The sequence below is a fragment of the Muntiacus reevesi genome, chromosome 2, assembly GCF_963930625.1.
Source record: "Muntiacus reevesi chromosome 2, mMunRee1.1, whole genome shotgun sequence".
Lineage (NCBI taxonomy): Eukaryota > Metazoa > Chordata > Mammalia > Artiodactyla > Cervidae > Muntiacus > Muntiacus reevesi.
Genome location: NC_089250.1, coordinates 56,083,559 through 56,108,852, shown reverse-complemented (window position 1 = coordinate 56,108,852; position 25,294 = coordinate 56,083,559). Strand labels below are relative to the sequence as shown.

At 42.6% G+C, this 25,294-nt stretch overlaps 1 protein-coding gene across 1 annotated transcript in view; it reads right to left on the bottom strand.

Annotated features, from left to right (window-relative positions):
* Positions 1-25,294, bottom strand: part of LOC136157167 (piezo-type mechanosensitive ion channel component 2-like) — an 89,844-nt gene that overhangs the window by 2,013 nt on the left and 62,537 nt on the right. The window contains exons 34-41 of the mRNA XM_065919168.1: positions 24,807-25,018; positions 23,717-23,875; positions 23,153-23,300; positions 22,501-22,689; positions 22,014-22,106; positions 21,601-21,770; positions 937-1,146; positions 542-658 (exon numbers count right to left, since the gene is read on the bottom strand). Of these exons, the coding sequence (XP_065775240.1) occupies positions 542-658; positions 937-1,146; positions 21,601-21,770; positions 22,014-22,106; positions 22,501-22,689; positions 23,153-23,300; positions 23,717-23,875; positions 24,807-25,018 (1,298 nt within the window). The remainder of the gene's footprint in view (positions 1-541; positions 659-936; positions 1,147-21,600; positions 21,771-22,013; positions 22,107-22,500; positions 22,690-23,152; positions 23,301-23,716; positions 23,876-24,806; positions 25,019-25,294) is intronic.

Below are 25,294 nucleotides of genomic sequence, written 5' to 3'. Positions count from 1 at the left end.
GTGCAATTCAAACATGGTGGGGGGGCCGCTGTCTGAAAGTGGGTCTTCCTAGTGGCTGCGTGGGAAACTCCGTGGCTCAGACACCTCCTCCTCCCCCTCCCCCAAGTCCACTTAGTTCCCCAACTCTGTGACCTTGGACTTCTTATCATGCCTGACTCCCCCGCTTTGCTAACGGGTTGGGTGAGTTTCTGTGGCGTCCACAAAGTTGGTCCAGTGTGGGGACCGCAGGAAGCCAGCTTCCTCTCCCAAAAGTATTTAGTAAGTGCCACCTGTGTGCACCCCTGAGAAGCTCAGTCTTTTCCCAACTGACAAGCCAGAGCCAGCCTGTGGGAGGAGGCTGGGCTGCATGAGGCCAGAAGACCCCCAAACACTCTGCTTCCTTGTACCATCCATGGAGATGTCATTAGCGACTAATAGATGAGCATTTTGTAAGCAACTTGCCACGTGCAGGGCAAATTATCTGCACCCACCCAGGGGTGCAGAAGCTAGTGTGTGTGTGCTCACACGTGTGTGTGTGTGTAAACACAGAGGGGACACCTACACAGGCTCTTTCCGGACGAGGCTGAGTGTGTACACCAGTTGGTCCCGTATCTCCGTGTCTCTGTAACACACCATGTGTTTGCCGGATGCTTCCACATTCTTGACCAGAGACACATTCCTGAGGGTTGGAGGGAAAGGAGAAAGGAGGCTGAGAAACAAACTGGTGGGCATGTGGGGCAGCTTCCCTCTGGCCCAGCTGCCTGCACTCCCCATTAAGATGCTCTGAGTGACCCCTCTCCCGCCACTAAGATGCACTGAGTGACCACCGTGTTCATCTCAGGCCCTGAAGCCAGAGGAGAGGGCAACAAAGGGCCCTGCCATCGGGGAGACAGGGGTCTTCATCAGGCAGCACCCACCCCCTGCCCTCTGCGCATCCATCTTCCATCCGGGCCTCACCCAGCCCTGGACTTGCATCTGGGTGGGTGCCGTGGCTCTGCACGGCTGAGCATCACTGAAGGCCCAGGAGGTAGGCAGGTGTCCTCCTGCTCCCTCCGCCCAGAGGCTGCTGGGAAGACGCCAGGTGGGTGCTCAACGCAGGACAGTGGACGCAGCCGGGCTGCCTGCCTCGGCCCCTCGCTGGCCCCCGAGCCTTGGTTTCCACCTTGTCTGAAGGCAGGGGAGGCAGAAGCAGAGCAGGTGCTCTGAAATGAGGGTTTCCTGGCATTTAGACCACAGGAGGTGGCCTGGCCACATTTCATGAGACTCGAACATCCTCAGCAGAGGAACCCCATCACGTGTGGGAGCTGCTATCCTCCAGGCCCATAGCAAGAGACAGCATAGAACTCAGACGCCCTGCATCCCTCCCTCTAGCCAGCCATCCTGGGAGCCTCGGGGAGAAGGTTCGGAGTGCAGGACCCTCCAGCCTCAGCTCTTGGGGGCTCATGAGGGAGTTGTCAGCAAGCAAGCAAACACGCCTAGGGTTGGACATGGTGAGCACAGTCCCGCAGGCCTGCTGGGCCCCAAGGAAGGCGTCATTTCCTCCTGTGGATGGAAGACAAGGCAGCCCCGCTTCCTCCCCAGCTCTGGCAAGGAAATGTGCTATAAATAATTAGCCCACAGAAGAGAGTCATGGCAGAGAGGGATGGTCCAGCTCTAAGAAGGGTCTGAGGAGAGCGCCAGATGGGAAGGCTTGCCCAGAGGAAGTGCTGTCTGAGCTGAGATTGCAAGGATGAGTGAGCGTAAGACAATGCAGACAATGGAGGAAACCAATTTCAGGCAGAGGGAACGGCCTGTGCAAAGGTCCTGGGGTGGCCGAGGCCATGACAAACCAGAGGAGGAGGAAGGAGGCCAGTGAGGCTGGAAAGGAGAGAGGGGTACGGGGATGAGGATGGGGCTGGGGTGTGAGCAGCATAGCCTTGTGGGCCACAGGCGGGAGCCAAGTTTTTATTCTAAGCCCAAGGGGAGCTGAGGATGAGTTTCATGCAGATGAGATGCAGGTTGAATTGACACCTTTGGGACAGTCCTCTGCAGCACACCACCAGATACCTGCCCCCTGCCTCCCACGTGCAGAGGGAACCCACTTCAACACCCAGGGTTGGCTGGGGTCAACCAGAGTGCAGTGAAGGTCACTGTTTTAGGACGGCCGGTGAAAGCCAGCATCATAGAGCCTACGGTCCTAAGAGCTGTTCACCGCCTCTGCAGTCACGGACGCCTGTTCCAGTCCCGCGCACGGCACGAGTGGGACAGGCTCAGTGGCCCTGCCATTTCCTGGTCATGCGACCTGACCCCAGTGTCCTAATGGGCCACACTTGAGTCCCCCCATTGGTGAAAAACAGAATAAGGTCTAACGTTCATCTTGAGAGGGTCAAATGGTGTCATGAAAAACCCATGGTGGGCAAGTCTGAACTCTTAACAAAGAGGAAAGATTTGAAAATACTGGAGGGCGACCAACAGTGAGAAGTCCCTTGAGCCTGGGGGTGGCAGGAATTCCACCAGAAAGCCACTGTCTTATGGGCAGGGGTTCACGAGAGGAGCTTGGGGTCATGGTGACGGAGCTGCGGGGGGAGGGAGGGCTGGGTGTTCTGCCTGGAAAGAAGCAAAAAGCCCATGTTTAAACCAGCCTCCCTGAGTGGGTCTGATAGGCGTTTCCAACCACCATGAAGGAGGGGAACTGGATTCACCCTCCTGCCATAAGCAAGTAAGAAAAGCAGACAAATGTGCCAAAAGCAACACTTTTCCGACACTAGAAAACAGGCGCATGAGAGGACTATCCCCGGTGGGGGGTGAGGGGGCGGGCAAATGCTATAAGCAGTGCAGATGCCCCAGCTGATGGCCCAGAACACCCCTCACCCCCGGCTGCATCACATCCCGCAGGACCCCAGTCAGAAGGGGCCCCCTGAGCGGCAGGAGGACAGAGCTGAGGATTCAAGTAGGCTGAGGTGGCCAGGGTTGCCGGGTGGACACCTGGAAAACAGAGAAGTGCCCACAGAGAGAGAACTGCAGAGTCCAGCAGAGGTTCCCCGAGGCAGCAGCTGAGTCCTGCAGGGCCCATGGCTGGAGGGACAGGGGTGGCCGGGGGAGCACAGGGGCACAGGCCCCCGTCCCAGGGCCAGGGGCTTCGGGAGGTCCTGAGAGCTGAGGCCTGAGACACCAGCACTCAAGTCCATGCTGATCTCCAAATGGGATGCATGTGGGCACTGGAAAACAGCGCCACTGGAGCTTTGCAGGCTGAAAGGGCAGGAGCCCGCACCCACAGAAAGAGATAGAACTTGCAGCTAAAGGTCTCCCGCATTGCAGGCGGATTCTTTATCAGCTGAGCCACAAGGGAAGCCCAGAAAAAGGATAGGGGAGGGAGAAATGGAAAAAGAAGAAGGGGCCTGCATTCTCCAGGGCGTTTTTAACAGGATCCAGTCCTCTCACATAGCACAAACAAACAAGATGTCCAGAATAAAATTCCCGCGTTACTCAGCATGCCAAGAACCAGGAGCATCGATCAAATCTCGAGGGAAAGAGCATCAAAAGATGACAACCCTGAGACAACCCAGTTGCTGGGATTATCAGACGAGGTCTGAGAAGCGGCTGTGCTAGTTATCCTCTGTGAGGTAAAGCCGGACAGGCTTGAAAAGAATGGAAAAAACAGACGTTTTGGCAAAGAGAGACAAACTATAACGAAGAATCACTAAATGTGGTGTGGTATCCTGAATTGAATTTTGGAAATCCACTCCCCCATCCTCAGCAAAAAAAAAAAAGACATTCATGTAAAAACTGGTGAAATCTGAGTACAGTCTGGAGTTTAGCATAATAATGTACCCACGTTGGCATCTTAGTTTTGACAAATATGCCACGGTGGCAAAGAAAGATGATAACATTAGGGAAAATTGTTGTTGCTCAACTGCTCAGTTGTGTCCAACTCTTTGCGACCCCATGGACTGCAGCATGCTAGGTTTTTCCTGTCCTTCACCATGTCCCTTAGAAGAAATAGAGTAGCCCTTATAGTCAACAAAAGAATCTGAAATGCAGTACTTGGGTGCAGTCTCAAAAATGACAGAAAACTAGGTGAGGGGTATTTGAAAACACTCTCTGTTATATTCACAGCCTCCTGTAAATGTAAAATTTTATTAAAGAAAACATTTATTTAAAAAGAAATAAAACTTTTAGATCTGAGAAGCAAAGTAGAAGATACAAACATTTCACTGAATAGGCTAAGAGAAGAATGAAGATGACAGAGGACAGAGTCAGTAAACTTGAAAACAGATCGATGGAAATGATCTAATCTTAGAACTGAAAGACAAGATTTTTTAAAATGAGGGCCTCAGGGACTTGTTAGTCAATATTGTAAGACCTAATACGTCATTGAAATTCCTAATAGAGGAAGAGACAGGGTCAGAAAAAAATTTTTTCAACTACTTTAGGAAAATATGACTGACATAAAACTTTATAGATAGCTAACACAGTAAATTATAGATTTAATTGTAATTTACATTACAAATTATAGATAATTGTGTCTGGGGCTAACAACATGCCCTGGGACACCATTGTCACGATCAGATCCCTATCAATGCCGTAACCTTACCCATCACCTTGCAAAGAATCCTCCTGCTTCAGGTGTTTTTTTTTCCTTTTGTGGTAAGAACTTTTAACATAAGATCTACCCTCTTCACAGTTTTTTTTTAAAGTATACAATGAATTCCCTTGAAGTCCAGTGGTTAACTCTATGCTTCCAGCGCAGGGGATGCAGTTTCAATCCCTGGATGGGGAACTAAGATCCCACATGCCACATGGCATGGCCAAAAAAATAAAGTATACAATACAGTATTGCTAAGCTTAGGCCCTGTGTTCTACAGTAGATCTCCAGAACTTATGTATTTTGAGTGGCCAAACATTTGCTATTTCCACCAGAATCCAAGCAAAACAATTTTTTCAAACAATAATGGCTAAACTTTCCCAAATATGTCAGAAGACATAAATTTTACAGGTTCAAAAGGCTTTAAGACCTCCAAACAGGATAAACTCCAAGAAAACCACACCCAGACACATCAGAATCAAGGGATTGAAAGCCACAGATAAAGATTGAAAGCAGACAGAGAAAAATGATGCCTTCCCTGAAGGTGAGTAACGCCTGGAGACCATTCAGCAGAAACAATGGTGGTCAGAAGACAAGGAAATAATATAGCATCCTTGAAAATTCACAACAAAGGAACTGTCAACTCAGAATTCTAAATCCAGCAAAAATATTTTTCTTAAGAGTGAAGGCAAAATAGAGACCTAGTCAGAAGAAGAAAAAAAAAAACAAAAACGGAAAGAATTCATCACCAGCAGACTTGCTCAAAAAGAAATCTGAAAGAATGTTCTCCAGGCAAAGGGGAAATGATATCAGAGGAAAACTCAGAACATCAGGAATGAAGGAAGCGCAACAGAACAGATAAATATCTGGGTAAATATAACAGACACTTTTCTTCTCTTGAGTACTTTTTAAAATGTATGACTTTACAAAGCAATCTTGGTGACATTATCCAGGAGATTCAATGTATGTAGATGTAAGATATGTAACAATTAGAAGGTGAAGTATAAAATCGAGATGGTAAAGATGATTATAAGATTTCTATATTTTACATACAGTAGTAACATATTAACACTAAACAGATGGTGAAAAGTTGGAGAGATAAATATTATCTAAAGCAACAACTAAAAAGTAACATAGAGATACAGCCAAAACTGAAATAGACAAAATAAATGGAATGCTAAAATTAAAGGACTTCAAGTAATTCAAAAGAAGTCAGAAAAGGGAACAGAGGGAAAAAAAATGAGAAAGATAGAGAAATAATAAAATGGTACACCTAAATTCAACTGTAGCAATAATTGCATTAAACCTGAATGGTTCAAATACAGTAATTAAAAACAGAAATTGGATTGGGTGAAGAAATGATCCAATTAGACGTTGTCCCTAAGAAATGCATCTTAAATTTAACCAAAAAACTTGCTCACAGGACAAATCCCGCGAATGACCTATTTTAGAGAATGGTTTTTACAATTGCTCAGGGTTGTGGAGCAGAGCAGGAAGAAAAGGAGAGAGAGGCCATATGTGGTCACAAAGCCTAAGATATTCACTTACTAGCCCTTTACAGAAAAAGTTTGCTGGCTGCTCACACTGACAGATTAAAAGTAAAAGGATGGGGAAAAAATAAAATAAAATACACAGTTAACACAAATCAAAGCTGAAAAGCAGTACCCTGGCAGTCCAGGGGTTAAGACTTCTCCTTCTAGTGCGGTGGGGGCCGGGGGTACAGGTTCAATCCCTGGTTGGGGAGCTCAGACCCCGCACGTCCCACAGTCAGAAAACCAAAACATAAAACAAGCAGTGTTGCAACAAATTCAATACAGACTTTAAAAATGATCCACATAGCAACATACCTTAAAAAACAAAAAAAAGCAGAAGTGGCTATAATAACATAAGACAAAGAAGACTTCAGTAGAAAGAAACTACCAGGCATAAATAGGGCCATTACATACGGAGAAGAATTTACCAAAAAGATATAACAATCCCAAATATGGGTGTCCCACTGGCCGGGGACCAAACTCTATAAGATAAAACCTGATTGAAGAAGAAATAGACAAACCCACAATTATATTTGGAAACCTCATCACCACTTTCTCAGCAATCAACAGAATAAGCAGACAGAAGAATGGAAGAGCTGAACAACACCATCAGCTTGACTTAATTGACATTTATAGACCTCTTCAGCCAATGGTAACAGAACACTGGTTCTTTACAAGTGTAAGTGGAACATTTACCAAAATGAAGTACATTCCATTAAAAAGTTAACAACCTTAAAGGAATTAAAATTATACAGTATATTTTCTCAGACCATGACGGACTTAAACTAGAAATCAATAACTGATATCTGGAAAATCCACAAATATTTATTTTTAAATTAAGCAACCCATCTCTAAATCATAGAGAGGTCGGAGAGGAAGTATCAAATAAACAATCTAGAATTCCACTTTAGAAGCAAAGAGTAAATTAAACCCAAAGAAAGCAGAAGGAATGAAACAATAAAGAGCAGAAATTAGTATAACTGAAAATTGAGAAAATAAATTAATTTTTAAAAGTTAGCTATTTGAAAAATCAATATACTTGACAAAACTCTAGGCAGACTGGCCAAAATAAACAGAGAAAAGACACAAATTATAAATATCAGAAATGGAGAATGGATTATCATAACAGAAGCTACAAAAATTAGAAGGATGTTATGATGAGACTTTCCTGATGGTCCAGTGGCTAAGACTCTGTGCTCCCAATGCAGGAGGCCTGGGTCAATCGATCCCCAGCCAGGTAATTAGATCCCACATGCTGCAACTAAGACCACATACACACAGAGACACACAACACACACGAGGATGCTACGGTGATCTCTCTATGACATAAATTCAACAATTTAGATGAAATGGACAAATTATTGAAAGACACAAAACACCAGAACTCAAGCAAGAGATGACATAAATATGCCTAAATTTACTGAAGAAATTGAATTCTTAGCTTAAAATCTTCCAACAAAGAAAACTTGGCCCAGATTGTTTCCAAGGCAAGGTCTACCAAACATTTTATGAGATAATAATACCAATAATGCCCAGACTCTTCCAGAAAATAGGTGAAGTAAGCACACTTTTGAACTCACTTTATGAGGCCAGCATTCTCCTGATGTCAAAACTAAAGACACTGATGACATGCCATACCCATGTTCACAGCAACATTATTCGCAATGGCCAAAGGTGAACGCAGAGCAAGTGTCCATCACAGATGACTTGATAAACAGCATCATGTTCAATAGCAAAAGACTACAAGATCTCCCTCTGAGATCAGGAATGAGGAAAGGACAAGCCATTTTCACCACTTCTATTCAACATAGTACAGAAAGTTCTAGCTCAAGCAATTAGGAAAGAGAAAGAAAAGACTTCCAAATTGGAAAGGAAGAAGTAAACTTATATCTATTCACAGATGATATCATCTCATATGTAAAATATTCTAAAGATTCCACAAAACAATTATTAGAACTAATGAGTGAACTCCACAGAGGAGTGGGGTTTAGAGTCAACACACAAAGAGAAGTTGCATCCTATACACTAACAGTGAACAAAAAAGAAATTAAGAAAACAATTTCATTTATAACAGTGCCAAAAAAGATAAAATATTTTGGAGTTTAATTATCCAAAGAGAAGGATGGTATAATGAAAGCCACAAAATGAAAGGAATTAAGGAAGACATAAGTAAATGGAAACACACCCCATGTTCACAGGCTGGAAGACTGAATATTGTTACAATGTCAATGCCACCTTAAGCAACCTATAGAGTCAGTGGAATCACTGTAAAAACCCCAATATCATTTTTTGCAGAAATGGAATAACCCATTCTAAAAGTCATATGGGATCTCATAGGCCCCCCAAATAGCCAAAACAATCTTGAAAAAGGAGAAAAAAACAGAAAACTCATAGTTCTTGATTCAACACTTACTACAAAACTATAGTAATCTAAACAATGTGGTATTGGCATAAAAACAGGCATATAGACCAATGGATTGGATGGCGTCACGGACTCAATGGACATGAATTTGAGATAATTCTGGGAGATGGTGAAGGACAGGGAAGCCTGGTGTGCTGCGGTCCATGGGATTGCAAAGAGTCAGACATGGTTTAGTGACTGAACAAGAACAACACAAACTCATGCGTATACGGTCAAATGACTTTTGATGAAGATGTCAAGACTATTCAACGGAGAAAGGACAGTCTTTCAACAAATGATGCTGGGAAAACAGGACACTCACATGAAAAAGAATGAAGTTGGACCTTAATCTAAAAACATGTCCACAAACTAACTCAAAATGTATAAAAGACCTAAAGCAAGACTTCAAATGATAATATTCTTAGTGGAAAACACTGGCAAAATCTTCATGATATTAGATGTGGCAATAATTCCTTGGGCATGGCACCAAAGACACATGCAACAAAAAGATTTCATTAAAACTTTAAAAACATGTACCTCAGCTGATACTATCTACAGAATAAAAAAGCAACTCATAGAATAGGAGAAAACATTTGCGAATTGTATAACCGATAAGGAATTAATATCCAGAAAAACAGAGAGAATTTATAAAACTTACCAAAAAAACCCCAAACAATTCGATTTTTTAAAAAATGGGCAAAGGATCTGAACAGATATTTCTCAAAAGAAGGTCTATGAATGACCAATAAGCACATGAAAAGATTCTCAATCTCAATAATTATTTGAAAAATTCTATCAAAACTACCATGAACTAACTACCCTAAAACCGATTAGGGGGCTGTGTTTAGAGGTGTCCGACCCTTTGCAACCCCCTGGACTGTAGCCCACCAGGCTCCTCAGTCTGTGTGGATTCTTCAGGCAAGAATACTGCAGTGGGCTGCCATGCCTTCCTCCAGGGGATCTTCCCAACCCAGGGATCGACCCGGGTCTCCCACTTTGCAGGAGGACTCTTTACCAACTGAACTACCAGGGAAGCCTCCTATTAGGGTGACTAGCATAAAAAAAAAAAAATCAGAAAGTAATACTGTTGGTGTGAACGTAGAGACATTGGAACTCTAGTGCCCTGTTGGTGGGAATGTAAAAGGATACAACCTCTGTACATAACATTATGGTGATTCCTAAAAAATTTAAAAATAGAATCACCGTGTGACCCAGCAATTCCTCTTTTAGGTTTACACCCAAAGAAATTGAAAACAGTGTCTCAGAGAGATTGGTATAACCGTGTCCCTAGCAGCATTATTCACAACGTGGAGGCAACCCACGTGTCCATCAATGGATGAACAGATAAGCAAGATTTGGTTTACACATATACTAGACTTATTCAGCTTTAAAAAGGCAGGAAATTCTGACACCTGCTAAAACATGAAAGAATCTTGAGAACATTATGCTAAATAAAATAGTTATAAAAATACTGTATGATCCCACCTACATATGAGGTTTTTAGAGTAGTCAAAGTCATAGAGACAGAAATAATGCTAATTGATAGATGCTGGGAAAAGGGAAGAATCTGGAGTTAATGTTTAGGGGGGATAGAGTTTCAGGTTTACAAGATAGAAAGAGTCTGAGAGATCAATGCTGGTGATGGCAATGGGTAATGAATGTAGTTAAGACCACTGAAAATAGCTGAAGTGATTAGATGGTAAATTTTAGGCCTGTTTTACCAAAATTAAAAAATTAGGGGAAGAGTAATGCCTATTATAATCCCTGGAACAGACATTAAAAAAGAAGCATAAAGATGCGTATTTGAAGAGAAAATAAGGAATTAAAATGGAATATTAAAAATACAAAAAAGAATTTCTGTTAATCCAAGAGAAGGCAAAAAACAGAAGAAAAAAAAATTAAAAACAAATAGCAAAACACTCTCCGACATAAATCACAGCAAGATCCTATATGACCCACCTCCCAGAATGTTGGAAATAAAAGCAAAAATAAACAAATGGTACCTAATGAAACTTAAAAGCTTCTGCACTACAAAGGAAACTATAAGTAAGGTGAAAAGACAGCCCTCAGATTGGGAGAAAATAATAGCAAATGAAGAAACAGACAAAGGATTAATCTCAAAAATATACAAGCAACTCCTGAAGCTCAATTCCAGAAAAATAAATGACCCAATCAAAAAATGGGCCAAAGAACTAAACAGACATTTCTCCAAAGACATACAGATGGCTAACAAACACATGAAGAGATGCTCAACATCACTCATTATTAGAGAAATGCAAATCAAAACCACAATGAGGTACCATTACACGCCAGTCAGGATGGCTGCTATCCAAAAGTCTACAAGCAATAAATGCTGGAGAGGGTGTGGAGAAAAGGGAACCCTCTTACACTGTTGGTGGGAATGTAAACTAGTACAGCCACTATGGAAAACAGTGTGGAGATTTCTTAAAAAACTGGAAATAGAACTGCCATATGACCCAGCAATACCACTTCTGGGCATACACACTGAGGAATCCAGATCTGAAAGAGACACGTGCACCCCAATGTTCATCGCAGCACTGTTTATAATAGCCAGGACATGGAAGCAACCCAGATGCCCATCAACAGATGAATGGATAAGGAAGCTGTGGTACATATACACCATGGAATATTACTCAGCTGTTAAAAAGAATTCATTTGAATCAGTTCTAATGAGATGGATGAAACTGGAGCCCATTATACAGAGTGAAGTAAGTCAGAAAGATAAGGACCAATACAGCATACTAACACATATATATGGAATTTAGAAAGATGGTAACGATAACCCTATATGCAAAACAGAAAAAAAGACACAGAAATACAGAACAGACTTTTGGACTCTGTGGGAGAAGGTGAGGGTGGCATGTTTCGAAAGAACAGCATGTATATTATCTGTGGTGAAACAGATCACCAGCCCAGGTGGGATGCATGAGACAAGTGCTCGGGCCTGGTGCACTGGGAGGACCCAGAGGAGTCGAGTGGAGAGGGAGGTGGGAGGGGGGATGGGGATGGGGAATACGTGTAACTCTATGGCTGATTCATGTCAATGTATGACAAAACCCACTGAAATGTAAAAAAGAAAAAAAATAGTATATATGTTCTTTAGGTTACTGTACTAAGATATTAAACTCTATTTACAGCATTAATAAAAAAAAAAACAAATAGCAAAATGACAAGGCAAAGTTTTCTTACTTACAAGAAACATATTACCAGATATAAAAAGGAAGATTTCATAATGATAAAACCTTTCATAACAACAATGAAAATATTTCACAGTCCATCAAGAAAACATGACAACCATAAATGTATATGTATCTTAAAGCTGAAGTTTCAAAACACATGACATAAAAACTTGATAGAATCAAAGGGATAGAAAATTCCATAATCATAGATGAATTTTAACACTCTCTGAAATCGATAGTAAAACTGGGGACGCTCAAAATTAAACATACGAAAGATTTCAACATTATCGACTATTTTTCCTTATGACATAGCCAGTACACCATACCCAGCAGCTACAGAATATAGATTCTTTCATGTAAACATGTAATATGTACCCAGATAGACCATGTGCTGGGTCATAAAATGTCTCAATACACTTCAAAAGACTGAAAATTATAGAGGTTTCTTTTCCCCTAAGAATAGAATAGTGGCTCAGCAGTAAAGAATCCGCCTTCAATGCAGGAGATGCAGGTTTGATCCCTGGGTCAGGAAGATCCCCTAAGGGAGGGCACGGCAACCCACTCCAGTATTCTTGCCTGAAAAATCCCACGAACAGAAGAGCCAGACCAGCTACAGATCACTGGGTCACAAAGAATCAGACACAACTGAAGTGACTGAGCATGCACAAACAGAATAGAATTAAATTAGAAATCAAAAAAGACATATAGGAAAGCTCCCAAATATTTGTAAATTAAGCAACACATGTTTAAATAACCCATGACCCAGAGATGGAATCACAAAGAAACATTTTTAAATAGTTCAACTGAATGACAATGAAAATTCAACAAGAACTGTCAGATGCAGTTGAAACAGTGCTTAGAGAGAGATTTATAGATTTTAATTCATTTTGGAAAAGAGACAAAGGTTTAAAATCAATGATATAATTTACCATTTAAAAAGCTGGAAAAAGAAGAGCAAATTAAGCCCAAGTAAGAGAATAAAGGAAATAAGAAAGATAAAAGCAGAAACCAATTTAATAAAGAACAAGCAACACCTTAGACAGTAGTCCCTGCTCAGGGGCCATACTCTATACCCCATGTTCTATGAAATCTTTCCACTATGGGTCACAGGATTATAAATTATTTCTGGCCATTTGGAGCTCCAGATATTATTCCCCCTGTTGCTTTCCAGTGTTTTTTTTTGCTTACTACCTTGATGGCTTCCTTAATCAACACTCAGCTACAGACACAGAGGAACCCTCAACAGATGTCCAATATTTTTTCTGTCTTCAGGATTCTCTCCTCCCTACTCTGACTTGCAAACTCTCACCATCATGGCCTCCAGAGACCCCAAACTCTGCTCAACTCATGGGGACCATTAGACTTTATTTGCAGTTCCACTCCCTGTGCTGTGGCCTTGAAACTCTTTCCAACCACAAAGAAAAAGAGGGAAAGGGAAATGGAAAACAAATGGCACATGTTAACAAGTGCAACAGGAAAATTCAAACTCAACCATGTCAATGATCATACTAACTGCAAATAGTCTAGATGCACCAAGGAAGTGACTGTAACATTGGATATAAAAACAATAACCAACTCTGTGCTGTCTGTAAACCCACTTCTAAACTTATACAAGGATGGGAAAAGAGACATTACTAACACTAACCAAAAGAAAGCAGCTGGAGCTGTTATATTGACTAGGTCAAAGTGGATTTAAGAACAATGACGATTACAAGGTTAAAGAGGACCATTTCATATCCAACAAGGACCTGTTGTATAGCACAGGCAAGTCTGCTCAAAGTTATGGGCAGCCTGGATGGGAGGGGAGATTGGGAGGAGAATGGATACATGTATATGTATGTCCGAATCCCTTTGCTATCCACCTGAAACCATCACAAAATTGTTAATTGGCTATGTGTGTGTGTGAAGTCCGTTAATTGGCTATACTCCTTGGACTTCCCTGGTGGCTCAGATGGTAAAGAATCTTCCTGCAATGCAGGAGACCTGGGTTCAATTCCTGGGTTGGAAAGATCCCCTGAAGGAGGGCATGGCAACCCACTCCAGTATGCTTGCCTGGAGAATCCCATGGACGGAGGAGTCCGTGGGGCTGCAAAGTGTTGGACACGACTGAGCAACTAACACTTTCACTTTTTTAACAATACAGAATTGAAAGCTTTTTTAAAAAAATAAAGAGAATCATTTCATAACAATAAAGGGGACAGTTCATCAAAATGACCTAGTCGTACTAAGTATTTATTCACCAAGTAATAGAACTTCAAAATACATGAAGCAAAAACGGACAGATTTCAAAGGAGAAACAGACAAATCCAGAGTTAATTACAGTTTTTGATGGCCTTCTCTCAATAATTGATAAAATAGGTAGATGGAAAATCAGTAAAGATAGAGAAGAATTAACAATACTATCAAGAACAGTGGCAGAACACAATTCTTACCAAGGACACATGAAACATTCGTTAAGATAGGTCATATTATGGACCCTAAAATAACTCAATAAATTTAAAAAGACTAAAAATTCTACAAATAATATTCTCTCACCACAATGGAATTAAGTTAGAAATCAGTATCGGAATATCTGAAAAATTACAGATTTTGAAACTAAGGTGCATACTTTTAAATAACCCATGGGTTAAAGGAGAAATCCAAATAGAAATAACAAAATATTTGAATTGAATCAAAATTAGAACATGACTTAAAATTTGTGGGATGCAGTTAATGCTTTAAGGGAAATCTCAAGCATTAAATGCTTATATTAGAAAAGTAGGGAAAAACTCAAAAGATCTAAAGTTCCACCATAAAAATCAAAAATAAATAAATGAAGGTAAAATAAGCCCAAAGTATAAGAGAAAACTGAAAAACAATATAGTAAAATCAATAAAAGCAAAAACTTATTAAAAATGTCAATAAAATTTATAAACTCCTGGTCAGATTTATCAGGGGGGAATAGAAAGAAGATATAAATTACCACAGCAGAATTAGAGACATCGTTAAAGAGCCTATAGGCAAGAAAAGGATATTAAGTGAATATAACGATTTGTCAATAAATTCAACTGAGATAAAACTTGCAAAGACAACTCCAGGCCAAAATGGCTGTGCTGGTGACTTCTACGAAATATTTAAGGAAGAAATAATACCAATTCTATGCAAAATTCCAGAAAACCGGAGGGTGCACTTCCAACCTCATTTTATGAAACCAGCATTACTCTGAGACTAAAACCAGATTAACGTAGGAACGGAAAGCTATAGCAGAGTGTCCCTCATAAGCACAAATGCAAAATTCCTTGAGAGAATACTTCCCAGTTGCATCCAATGATATATATGCATATATTTAATACTAATACTCATAATGAAGTGGGGGTTTATCCTGGAACTAAGACTGGTTTAACATTGGAAAATAAATCAGTGTAATTCCTGTCTGCAGACCATAGAAGAGAAGAAACAGGATCGTCTCACCAGGTGTAGGAGAGGCCTTTAACAAAATTCAATATCCATTCGCAATAAAAACTCTCAGCAAACTAGGAATAGAAGAGATATTAAACCTTTAATAAACGTTTCAAAAAATCTTTAGCTAACATAATTCATGGGAAGGGATGCTTTCTTCTTAAGACTGAGAGCAAAGCAAGAATGTCCAACTCACCACTGTTACCATAGAACTGAAAGTTCTAGCTACTTTAATAAGACAAGAAAAAGGGAATTCCCTGGTGGCCCAGTGGTTAGGACTTTGCTCTTTCACTGCCAAGGGCCCAAGTTCAGTCCATGGTTGGGGAACTAAGATCCTACAAGCCAAAAACGAAAAGCAAGGCAAAAACATAAAAATCAAGAAGGAAAAGAAAAAGCACTGGGATTAGAAAGAATGAAATAAATGAAATAAAACTGCGTTTTCACATGACATGATTGTCTACATATAAAATCCAAAGGCATCTTCAAGTAACCCTCCTAGTAGTCATAAATGAATTTAGCAATGTTGCAAGATCAGCATGCAAACATTGACCACATCTGTACATGCCAGCAATGAACATAGGGAACCAACATTTGAAACACAATGTGGATTTCCAGTTTCCAGTCTAGCATGTGAGAAACTGGAACTGGCCGCTCTTTGTACTTAAACAAGTACAAAGATGAGCAAACTGAAAAACCGATAAGTCATCTTAGACCTGTCAGAGAGGTGAGGTCACAGGGCAAACTATGGCCCCCCAAACTGCAAAGACGAAGAGGCAAATACAGAGAACTGCAGGTTACTAGAGTCGAAACCCACAAGCATAAACCTGGTAGGAACCAGTGATAAGGTAAGGAAAGCTGGGCTGTAAATGATGAACCATGGTAGGCTCAGTGGGGACAAATCTCAGGGATAGAAATGCCAAGGGGACCCACACTTCTGTGGCTTTTACCTCCTGGAGGTCGACCAGGTCCTCACAGCAAATGGGGAAAACCCCATCTTGTACTCTTGGCAGGAATAGGGGAAGAGGAATTGTTCTGAAATATGAAAGAGCATGCTGCTTGTAACAGAGGGGTCAGTTTGCTGGGGCTTCCCAGGTGGCTCAGATGGCAAAGAATCCATCTGTCAATGCAGGAGACGCAGGTTTGATCCCTGGATTGGGAGATCCCCTGGAGGAGGAAATGGCAACCCACTCCAGTATTCTTGCCTGGGAGATCCCATGGATGGAGGAACCTAGATGGCTACAGTCCATGGGGTCACAGAAGAGTAGGACTGGATCTAGTAACTAACAACAACAACCTCCGAAGAAACTAGTTAATCAGAGCTTAACCTGCTGGGCTTTTACCAGAGCCTAACTGACCTGGGAGACAAGAAATATCCAACCTCAGTCCACAACAGCCATCCTGGCTCCCTTAAGGAGTCAGGGGGAACTCAGAGCATGTGCAAATCTCACTGAAGGCACAATCCACGAGAAGAAAGAACTGACAGGCTGTATGTCATTAAAATTAAAAAATTTCTGCTCTGTGAAAGACACCGTCAAGAGAATTAAAAAGTCAAGCCACAGACTGAGAGAAAATATATGCAAAAGGCATATGTGATGAAGGATTGTTCTCCAAAATGCAGAAGCAACTCTTAAAGCTCGTGGATGAAAACATAGATACTCCTAGAAAATGCAAACTAATCCCTAGTTACAGAGAGCAAATCAATGGTTGCCTGGAGATGGGAGTGGAGGGAGAAAGGAGTTGCGCTGAGTCATGAGTAGACTTTTGTGGGCAATGGAAGTCCTCATTATCTTGATTGGGAGAGTCTTTTAAGTTGATTTTTATTGGAGAATAGTTGCTTTACAATATTGCGCTGGTTTCTACTGTACGGCAAAATGAATCAACTTTACATAAACATGTGTCCTCCCCTTTTGGACTTCCTTCCTATTCAAGTCACCATATTTCACTACGCAGAGTTCTCTGTACTATACAGTAGGTTCTCATTAGTTATCCATTTTATACATAGTATCAATAGTGTATATGTGTCAATCCCGGTCTCCCTATTCCTCCCACCCTTGATTGTGCTTTTCATTTCACAGATGTACATGAATGTCAGCACTCATCCAATCATATACTTTAAATATGTTCATTTTATTATGTCCATTATACCTCAATAAACCTTGTAAAATCCCTAGCAGAGCTTAGTGAGAGAAAAAGAGGAAAACTCACAGATAACCAGGATCAGAAAAAAAAGAGAGGATATTGTTGCAGATCCTACAGACACAAAAAAACAAGGAAATTTTATGAGACTCTACACCAATAAACTCAGTTACATACATGAGGTGAACAAATTCCTTGAAAAAGAAGCTTATCAAAACTGATACAACTTGAAATAGATGCTCTGAATGGTCCACTATCTATTAACACAACTGAGTTGGTTATTGTTTCCATGAAAAGAATTTCCAGGCCCAGAGTGCTTTTCTGCAGGGGGGAGGTTTTATTAAACACCTGAAGAAGAAATAATACAACTCTTACACAAACTCTTTCCAAAAACTGAGAAGAAAATGTTTCTCAAATCATCTTAGGAAGTCAGCATAATCCTGATGCCAAAACCTGACAGAAACATTGTAAAAAAAATAAAAAGTACAGACCAATATTCCTCATGAAACAGATGCAAAAATCCCTAATATAATACTAACAAATGAAATCCAGTGATATATAAAATGATAATACATCATAATTAAGTAGAGTTTTCCCAAGGAACACAAAGATGGTATAACATTTAAGAATCAGCCAATATAATTGACCATATTGACAAAATAAATGGGTAAAATAATATGATCATTTCAAAAGATCTGACAAAACTCAGTGCCTGTTTGTGACCAAAACTGCCAGCAAACTTGAATGAGAAGAGCACCTTTTTAATCTGAGAAAAGTGAAAATGCTAGTTAACATCATATTTATTGCTGAAACATTGAAGGTTTTTCTCCTGAGACTGCGAACTAGGCAACAATGTCTGCTTTCACCTTTCTTCCTCACTATTGTACTAAAATTCCTGGCTAGTATAGTAGAGCGAGGAAAAGAAAAAGTCGCATAGATTGGAAAGGAAGAACGAGACTCCCTAAACTTACAGATGCCATGATTATTTATGTAAGGGCTTCCCTTGCAGCTCAGCTGATAAAGAATCCGCCTGCAATGTGGGACACCTGGGTTTGATCCCTGGATTGGGAAGATCCCATGGAGAGGGAAGGGCTACCACTCCAGTATTCTGGCCTGGAGAATTCCATGGACTGTATAGTTCATGGGATCTCAAAGAGTCAATGATTATTTATGTGAAGATTTTTAAATAATATATGAAAATAAGTACTGGGACTCATAAATACCTTTAATAAGATCATAGGACACAAAGTCAATATGTAAAATCAATTCTAGCAGCAAGAGTTGGAAATTAATTTCTAAATAATTTCATAGTAATACTATAAAAAACATAAAATATATAAAGATAACTAAAGATGTGCAAGACCTGTATATTGAAAAGTAGAATGTACGTGTTCATCCCAAACTTCCTAACTATCCCTTTCCCTCATCCTTCCCCCTGGCAACCATAAGTTTGTTCTCTAAGTCTGTGAGTCTGTTTTTGCAAGTAAGTTCACTGCTATATTTAAAATGCGTAACCAACAAGGACCTGCTGCCTAGCACATGGAGCTCTGCTTGATGTTATGTGGCAGCCTGGATGGGAGGGGAGTTTGGGGGAGAATGAGTACATATCTATGTATGGCTGAATCCCTTCACTGGTCACCTGAAACTCCCACAAGATTGTTTGTTAATTGGTTATAACCCAATATGAAATTAAATGTTTTTAAAAAATCGTTGCCAAAAATAAATGAATAGAAAGTAGAAAGTAACATGAAGAGAAATTAAAGAGCTAAATGAATAAATAAATGATGTTCATGGCTTGGAGACTAAATATTGTTACAAAGCAAATTCTCTCCAGATTGAACTATGAATGTTTATAGTTTCAACACAATTCCAACCCAAATATCAACAAGACTTTTTTTTTTTCAGAACTGACAAGTTGTTTCTAAGATTTAAACAGAAATACAGAGTAGCTAAAATAGCCAGTTTTCAAAATAAACAGCCTAGTGGGAGAACTCACACACCGTGATTTCAAAGTGTGTCAAAAGCTACAGTAATCAAGATGGTATCCCAGAGAAATAGATCAATGGATCATAATGAAAAATCCAGAGATAGATCTATCCATATTCAGCCAATTGATTTTTTACAAAGGTATCAAGGCAATGGCACCTTCAATGAGAAAGAAACATCTTTTCAGCAAATGGGCTGGAAAAACTAGGAAAAAGTACAGGAAAAAAAAAAATGACCCTTATCCTTTACTTTACATCACACATTAAAATTAGTTTGAGCTAGACAGGAGATCTAGACACAAAAAACTACAACTATAAAGTTCCTGGCAGAATACATAGTATAAGAATATCTTCATGAACTTAAGACCAGCAAAGATTTCTTAGAAAGGACTCACAAAAACACAACCACAAAAGGAAATATTGACAAATTGGACTGCAAAATCGAAAACCTCTGTTCATTAAAACTCCACACTGAGAAAACAGAAAGGCAAGTCACAGATGGAGAGAAAATATTTGAAATACGTGTATCTGACAAAGGGATTATATCCAGAATATTTAAAGAATTCTCTACAATTCAAAAATCAGACAAAAAGAACAAGACTGAGTAAACACAAAGAAGGTATGCAAATGGACAATAAGAGCATGTAAAATTACTCAATATCATTAGTCATCAGGGAAACACAAATTGAAAGCACAATGAGCTATCACTTAACATTTGTCAGAACGGTCAGATTCAAAAGCTTGATGCGCTCTGTGGTTGGTAAGGATGTGGAGCAATGAGAACTCACTTGCATTGCTGGTGGGAGTATAAGACGGTCTACTCTTTTTGGAAACTGTTCTAAGTTTTTTAAAGGTTAAGCCCATCCCATCATAAAACAACTCCCCTCCCCTCCCCTGAGTATTCACTCAGGAGAAAAGAGAACATATGTCTATAAAAGTGGATACAACCCAAATGTCTGCTAATAGAAGAGTAAGTAATTAGATTGTTGTATATATGCATACAATGAGGCATTACTCAGCATGTGAAAGAAGAATAAACAGCTGATACATGCAGCAAAATAGATGAATCTCAAAAGCATTGTGTTGTACAAATGAGCACATATTCTATGATTATGTGTATATGGAGTTCATGAACAGGGAAAACTCATCTAACAGTGATAGAAACTAGAGCAGTGTTTGCAGTGTGCATGGACTAGAAGAACCATGAGGGAACTTTCTGGGCCAGTAGAGATGCTATCTTCTGACTGGGGTGGTGGTGACATGGTATTTGGTTACTCAAAACTCATCAAATTGTACTCTTATCTGTGAATTTACTGTATGTAATTTTTGCCTCAGTGAAACAGTTGTCATGAATATACATTGTTGTTCAGCCTTGTTATATGTTGTTATACCCCCAAAATTTCCAAATTCCTTCCTCAAAAAATCTACAATGAAACACAAAAGAGACCATAAAGCCAAACAATAATAAACAGTCTATTAACACAATGTCAAAATATTTAGGGGACAAGTAACATATTGTCTGTCCCTTAGAAAGTCCATTTTAAAACCATGTTCTTGGGTTCTGGTGGTCCAATGGTTAAGACACTGTGCTCCCAATGCAGGGGCACTGCTTCCATCTCTGATTGAGAAACTACCATGCAGCCAAAATAAATAAAATAAAGAGATGCTAACTTGCTAAAAGGAAAAGAAAACACAATGTTAAAAAAAAAAAAAAAAAAAAAACGTATCTTTCTAACCATATAATTAAAAATAAAACAAATAGTTTTTGTTTTATTCTGGTGTTCTGTATCTCAAAATAAAAGCAAAATACAGTGACTGATTTTTTTTTTTTTTTTTTGCCAAGCAAACCTAATCTGTATTGTTGGAAGTCAGGATGGTGGCTTCTTCCCTTGGGAGAGGGTACAACTGAGGGAAACACAAGGCGGGCTTCCTAAGGGGTAGCAAGGTTCTGTTTCGTGATCTGGGTGCTGATTACACATATGTATTCATGGTGTAACAATTCATGAAACTTTGTGCTTATCGTATATGCTCATGTATATATGTATATATATGCATCCACTTTTCTCAGTGTTTCTCAATTGTACTTGTATAAAATTAAAAACAGAAATAAATTAACCCTTAAAAGTTAACCATAGTGAAAGACTGGCCAATGATGAATAAATTCAAAGTAGAAGTTGGGTTTTTTTTTTTGAAAGAGAGAAGAGAGACAGGAAAGAAGGATGGACATCGTGCCTGACATTCGATGGTCCTCATTCAATATCAGTTGTTACGACTATTATTTTCCTAAGGTTTATCTGCAAGATCTCACAAACAGCTGGGGAGGAGAATTAAGACAGGGCCCTGGGTTTGCGTGGTGCCAGGTTACCTCTGAACAGCCCAGGAGGTGGTGATGCAGATGGCGGTGGTGTTGGCAAGCTCCTGGACCATGGCTGATCGGTCGGTGGGGCTGACGCCCCACAGCAGGCTGGCATGACTTTTGATCTTGGCGAGAACGATGTCCTCGGGTCTGTAGTCCGCTAAAAACTGCATGGCAGACTGGGGGCAGAAGGAGAAGGGAAGCGTGCATCAGGAGGCAACGCGCCTCTAGGGTCATCCGTCATTTGGGTTCATCTCTGTGGGCTTGTTGAGCTGATTTGCCTCCTCTTTCCCCCACCGGGTCTGTTGCATTTTAATAGCTGGGACGTCATGAAGTGTCCATATCTGGTTGGCATGTGAGAGAAGGAAATGCAGGGGTGGGACCGGGGGTCTGGGGCTCCTCTGGGCTCGTGAGACACTCACGGGATGGAGAGCGTATTGCTGGGTCAGCTGGTCGTAGTCCGCGTCCGAGAAAGGGACCAGGTTGTGCTGCTGAGCGCTCATGGAGAACAGGGTCTGGCAGAGAGGAGGAGGGTGAAGTAGGTGGGCTTCAGAAAGCTGGCCGTGCTAGTGACAGAAATGGGGGCAAAACTGCCTAGCTGTGCTCAAAGAACCTCCGTCCTCCCTGGGGGGATGGGTGTCGGAATTAAGCACATGAGGGGCAATGAGCTAAGGTGCCAAGAGGTCAGACTTGGGGAAGAGATTCAGATCTCTTCTCTTCTGAAAGCAGCAGGAGGTGGAGACGGAAAGGGTACACATGGGGGAAAAGAACAAGGACGAAGGCTCGGGAGCTGGGGTGTGAGCTCTGAACCCACACCCAGGACCACAGCTTGGAGAACAAGAAAGCAGGCGCCAGCCCATTCCTCCATCCAAGCACAGGCACCCTCTACCTTCCCTCCCCTCCAGACACCTCGTAACCATTGATGGCGATCTTGACTGACACTTGCAGGGGCTGGTTGGTCACGCCGCCCACCGTCTTCACTAGGGACATGAAAACCAGGGGGAACCACATGAGGAAGACCAAAGCAAATGTGGCGATGCCTCCGAGCCCATACTTCACGGCCCTCTTCTGCGGCCGCCCAGGAGGCTGGGGGTATTTCTGCAGGAGTGAAGGGCAGCAGGTCAGGGCAGGCAGATGCGGACTCAAGGGTGGCAGGTTGGTGAATGATCCCCCTGAAAGCTGGGGGAAGGTGGTCAATTCAGGGAATGTCCAGTGGTCCACAGTGCTGGGATCAGAGAGAGTTGGGCCCAAGTGCAGACCCCACATTTTCCCAGCTGCATCACCTTGAGCAAAAAGGCATTCTGAACAGCCTGCCTCTCTGTGAAATGGGAATAAAATGGTACCTGCTCCATCAAGGCGTGGAGCACTCATGAGGTGATGGTAGGAGAGCTTAGCACAAGGTCTGCCATTTCCTTGAGGACTTAACTACAAACTCCTGAGTCCCAAGTGAAGCTGGGCCAGGGCTATGCTGTGAGGGGAGCTCCTTGCCTGCTGGGCAGGGCAGGACCCTCATTGCTCCAGGGAGATAGTGTTAAGAGCAGGAAACTTGCTGTGTGCCCACCTTCTCGGACTCCTGGTGGCATTTCATGATGAAGATGTTGGCGTACAGGTCCTCCAGGCAAGTCCAGTTGGACAGGCTGAGGGAAGTGTTAGTCCACATCCAGTCTATGACAGCCCTTAGCTCTAGGAGGAAGGGTACTATGCGGAACCTGGGAGCAGGGAAGACCATGGGAAGCTGGAGGGTGCTGGTCCACCTAGTGGTCCTGCCCATCCATCCATCACACTTGTCTGTGTGATGTTGTCTAATCCCTGTCCTTTCTCCTATCCAATCCATCCGTTCAGTGCCATCTACCGTCTCATCCATCCTTTCCTGTGTCCTCCCATCTCATCCCACTCCATCCCAGCCACCCCATGTATTCTCCATCCTTTCAGCAAATAATCTTACACACTAGCTGGTTCCCTCTTGCCCTGGTTCAGGCCGCATGCGGGTCCCAGGACCCTCCTCGGCACGTGGCCAGATTGGAGAGACCCGGTCCTCCCAGATGTGGGTCCAGAATTTGTCCTGGGTGGGTCCTTAGAGTCCCCTGCGGGCCCCCACCGGGTGCATCTGAAATGTCTCGCTCACCCTTTGAACAAGATGAGGTTGACGAGACTGAAGTTTTTGGTCAGGCAGTTGCCGAGGATCCAGTTTGGGTAGCCATGCCTGATCTGGTAGGCGGACAGGCCAAAGTAGATGCACTTCACCAGGTACCAGGTCTGAGCCACGCGGTTGAGGTTAAACCGCCTGCAAACGCCCAGAAAAGCAGGTTATCCTGGCTGTGCATAGGCCTCTCAGCTCAGCAGCCTTGGACCCTCAGGGACCCACACTGTGCCCTGGACTCATCAAGGCCAAGAGGAGATCTGAGGCTATTATTTCAAGAATAATTGTTAGTTGGGGGAGAAAGGAAGAAAAAGTGAAAACTGTTTTTCCTCCAATGATTTGGTTTGCAGGTGGCCCCTAGGGATGCTTGGGCTCCCCGTACTTTTCCTGGAAAAGGTGAGTTTCTATTCCCCCTTCATCACCTTTTGATGGAAAAGCCGGGGCCTCGGCTGCCCTGTCAGAGCCATGCCCTTCCCGGGATGACTGCCCCGCTGGTTTATCATTAAGATAATCCTTAAATCCTCTCATGGGACCAACAGAGACAATCTAATCAGAGGGGGCCTCAGCAAGTTCCTGACGTGCTTCTTGGCAGAACGGGGAGAAATAAGCCCCAGCAAGGCTGCCGCGAATGTCTCTTCCAGAGAAAAGTTTAGAGCCAGGCCCTGGGGTCCTGGGGAGGTTTCAGGTCTCTGCTGCTCCAAACCTGGGTTTGGAGCCCCAGGCCCATAACCACCCTGAATCCCACCACTTCTCAGCTGGAACCAAGTCTCCAAGTCTCCCCAGCAGACCGAGTGTTGGCCTTTATGTTGGGGTTTGGGGAGTGAACGTAAGCTGGGTGGAGCCAAGGAGGCCCCTGGGGGAGGTTCACAAGGCCTGATAAACATTCCTCGGGCTTATTTACAAAGCTGCTGGGGGGCGGGGATCCCTCGGTGATTCAGCCCTCTGCTTCTCATTCCCCGGGGAATCGCAAGATGCTCCCTCAGCAGGTGGTCTGTTGCCTTTTTCTCTTCGGGGGGGTGTGGCGGGAGGTGGGGAGGGCAGGGAGAAAGGAGAGCCAGCAAGGTGACCAAGGTACCTCGTGGTGACTCCGGGCAAGATGAAGAAGAGCCAGAGGTGAGTGCCGAGGACAAGGAGGAGCTGGAAGGCGCACTTGCACCTCACGGCCTTCCTCAGGTACAGCGCGCGGTCCACCAGCATCGTGCCGAACTGGACAAGTACCATCACCAGGAAGGCCCCGGGCACTGTCTCCTCCGACAGCGACTCCGCCAGGTCGGCGGCCGAGTGTTTCTATGGGAGCCAGAAAGGCGTCTCAGGAAGCGGCTGGCGGGGTGATGCGTGGCCGAGAGCCCCTCCTGGCTGTGTCCCCACCAGCCTTGCTCCTCAGACGCTTCAGGAGGCATCTCCCTTCTGAGCCTGGATCTCAGGGCCTCTCCGCCTCTCAACCTGGGGACCAGCCTGCAAGTCCTCTCTTGTAGAGGCTTCACTCTCCTGGCGTCCCTGCTCTTGGGTCCCTCCCTCAGCCCCTGGAAACCCCTGGACTCTGACACCCTTCTCTGTCTGTCC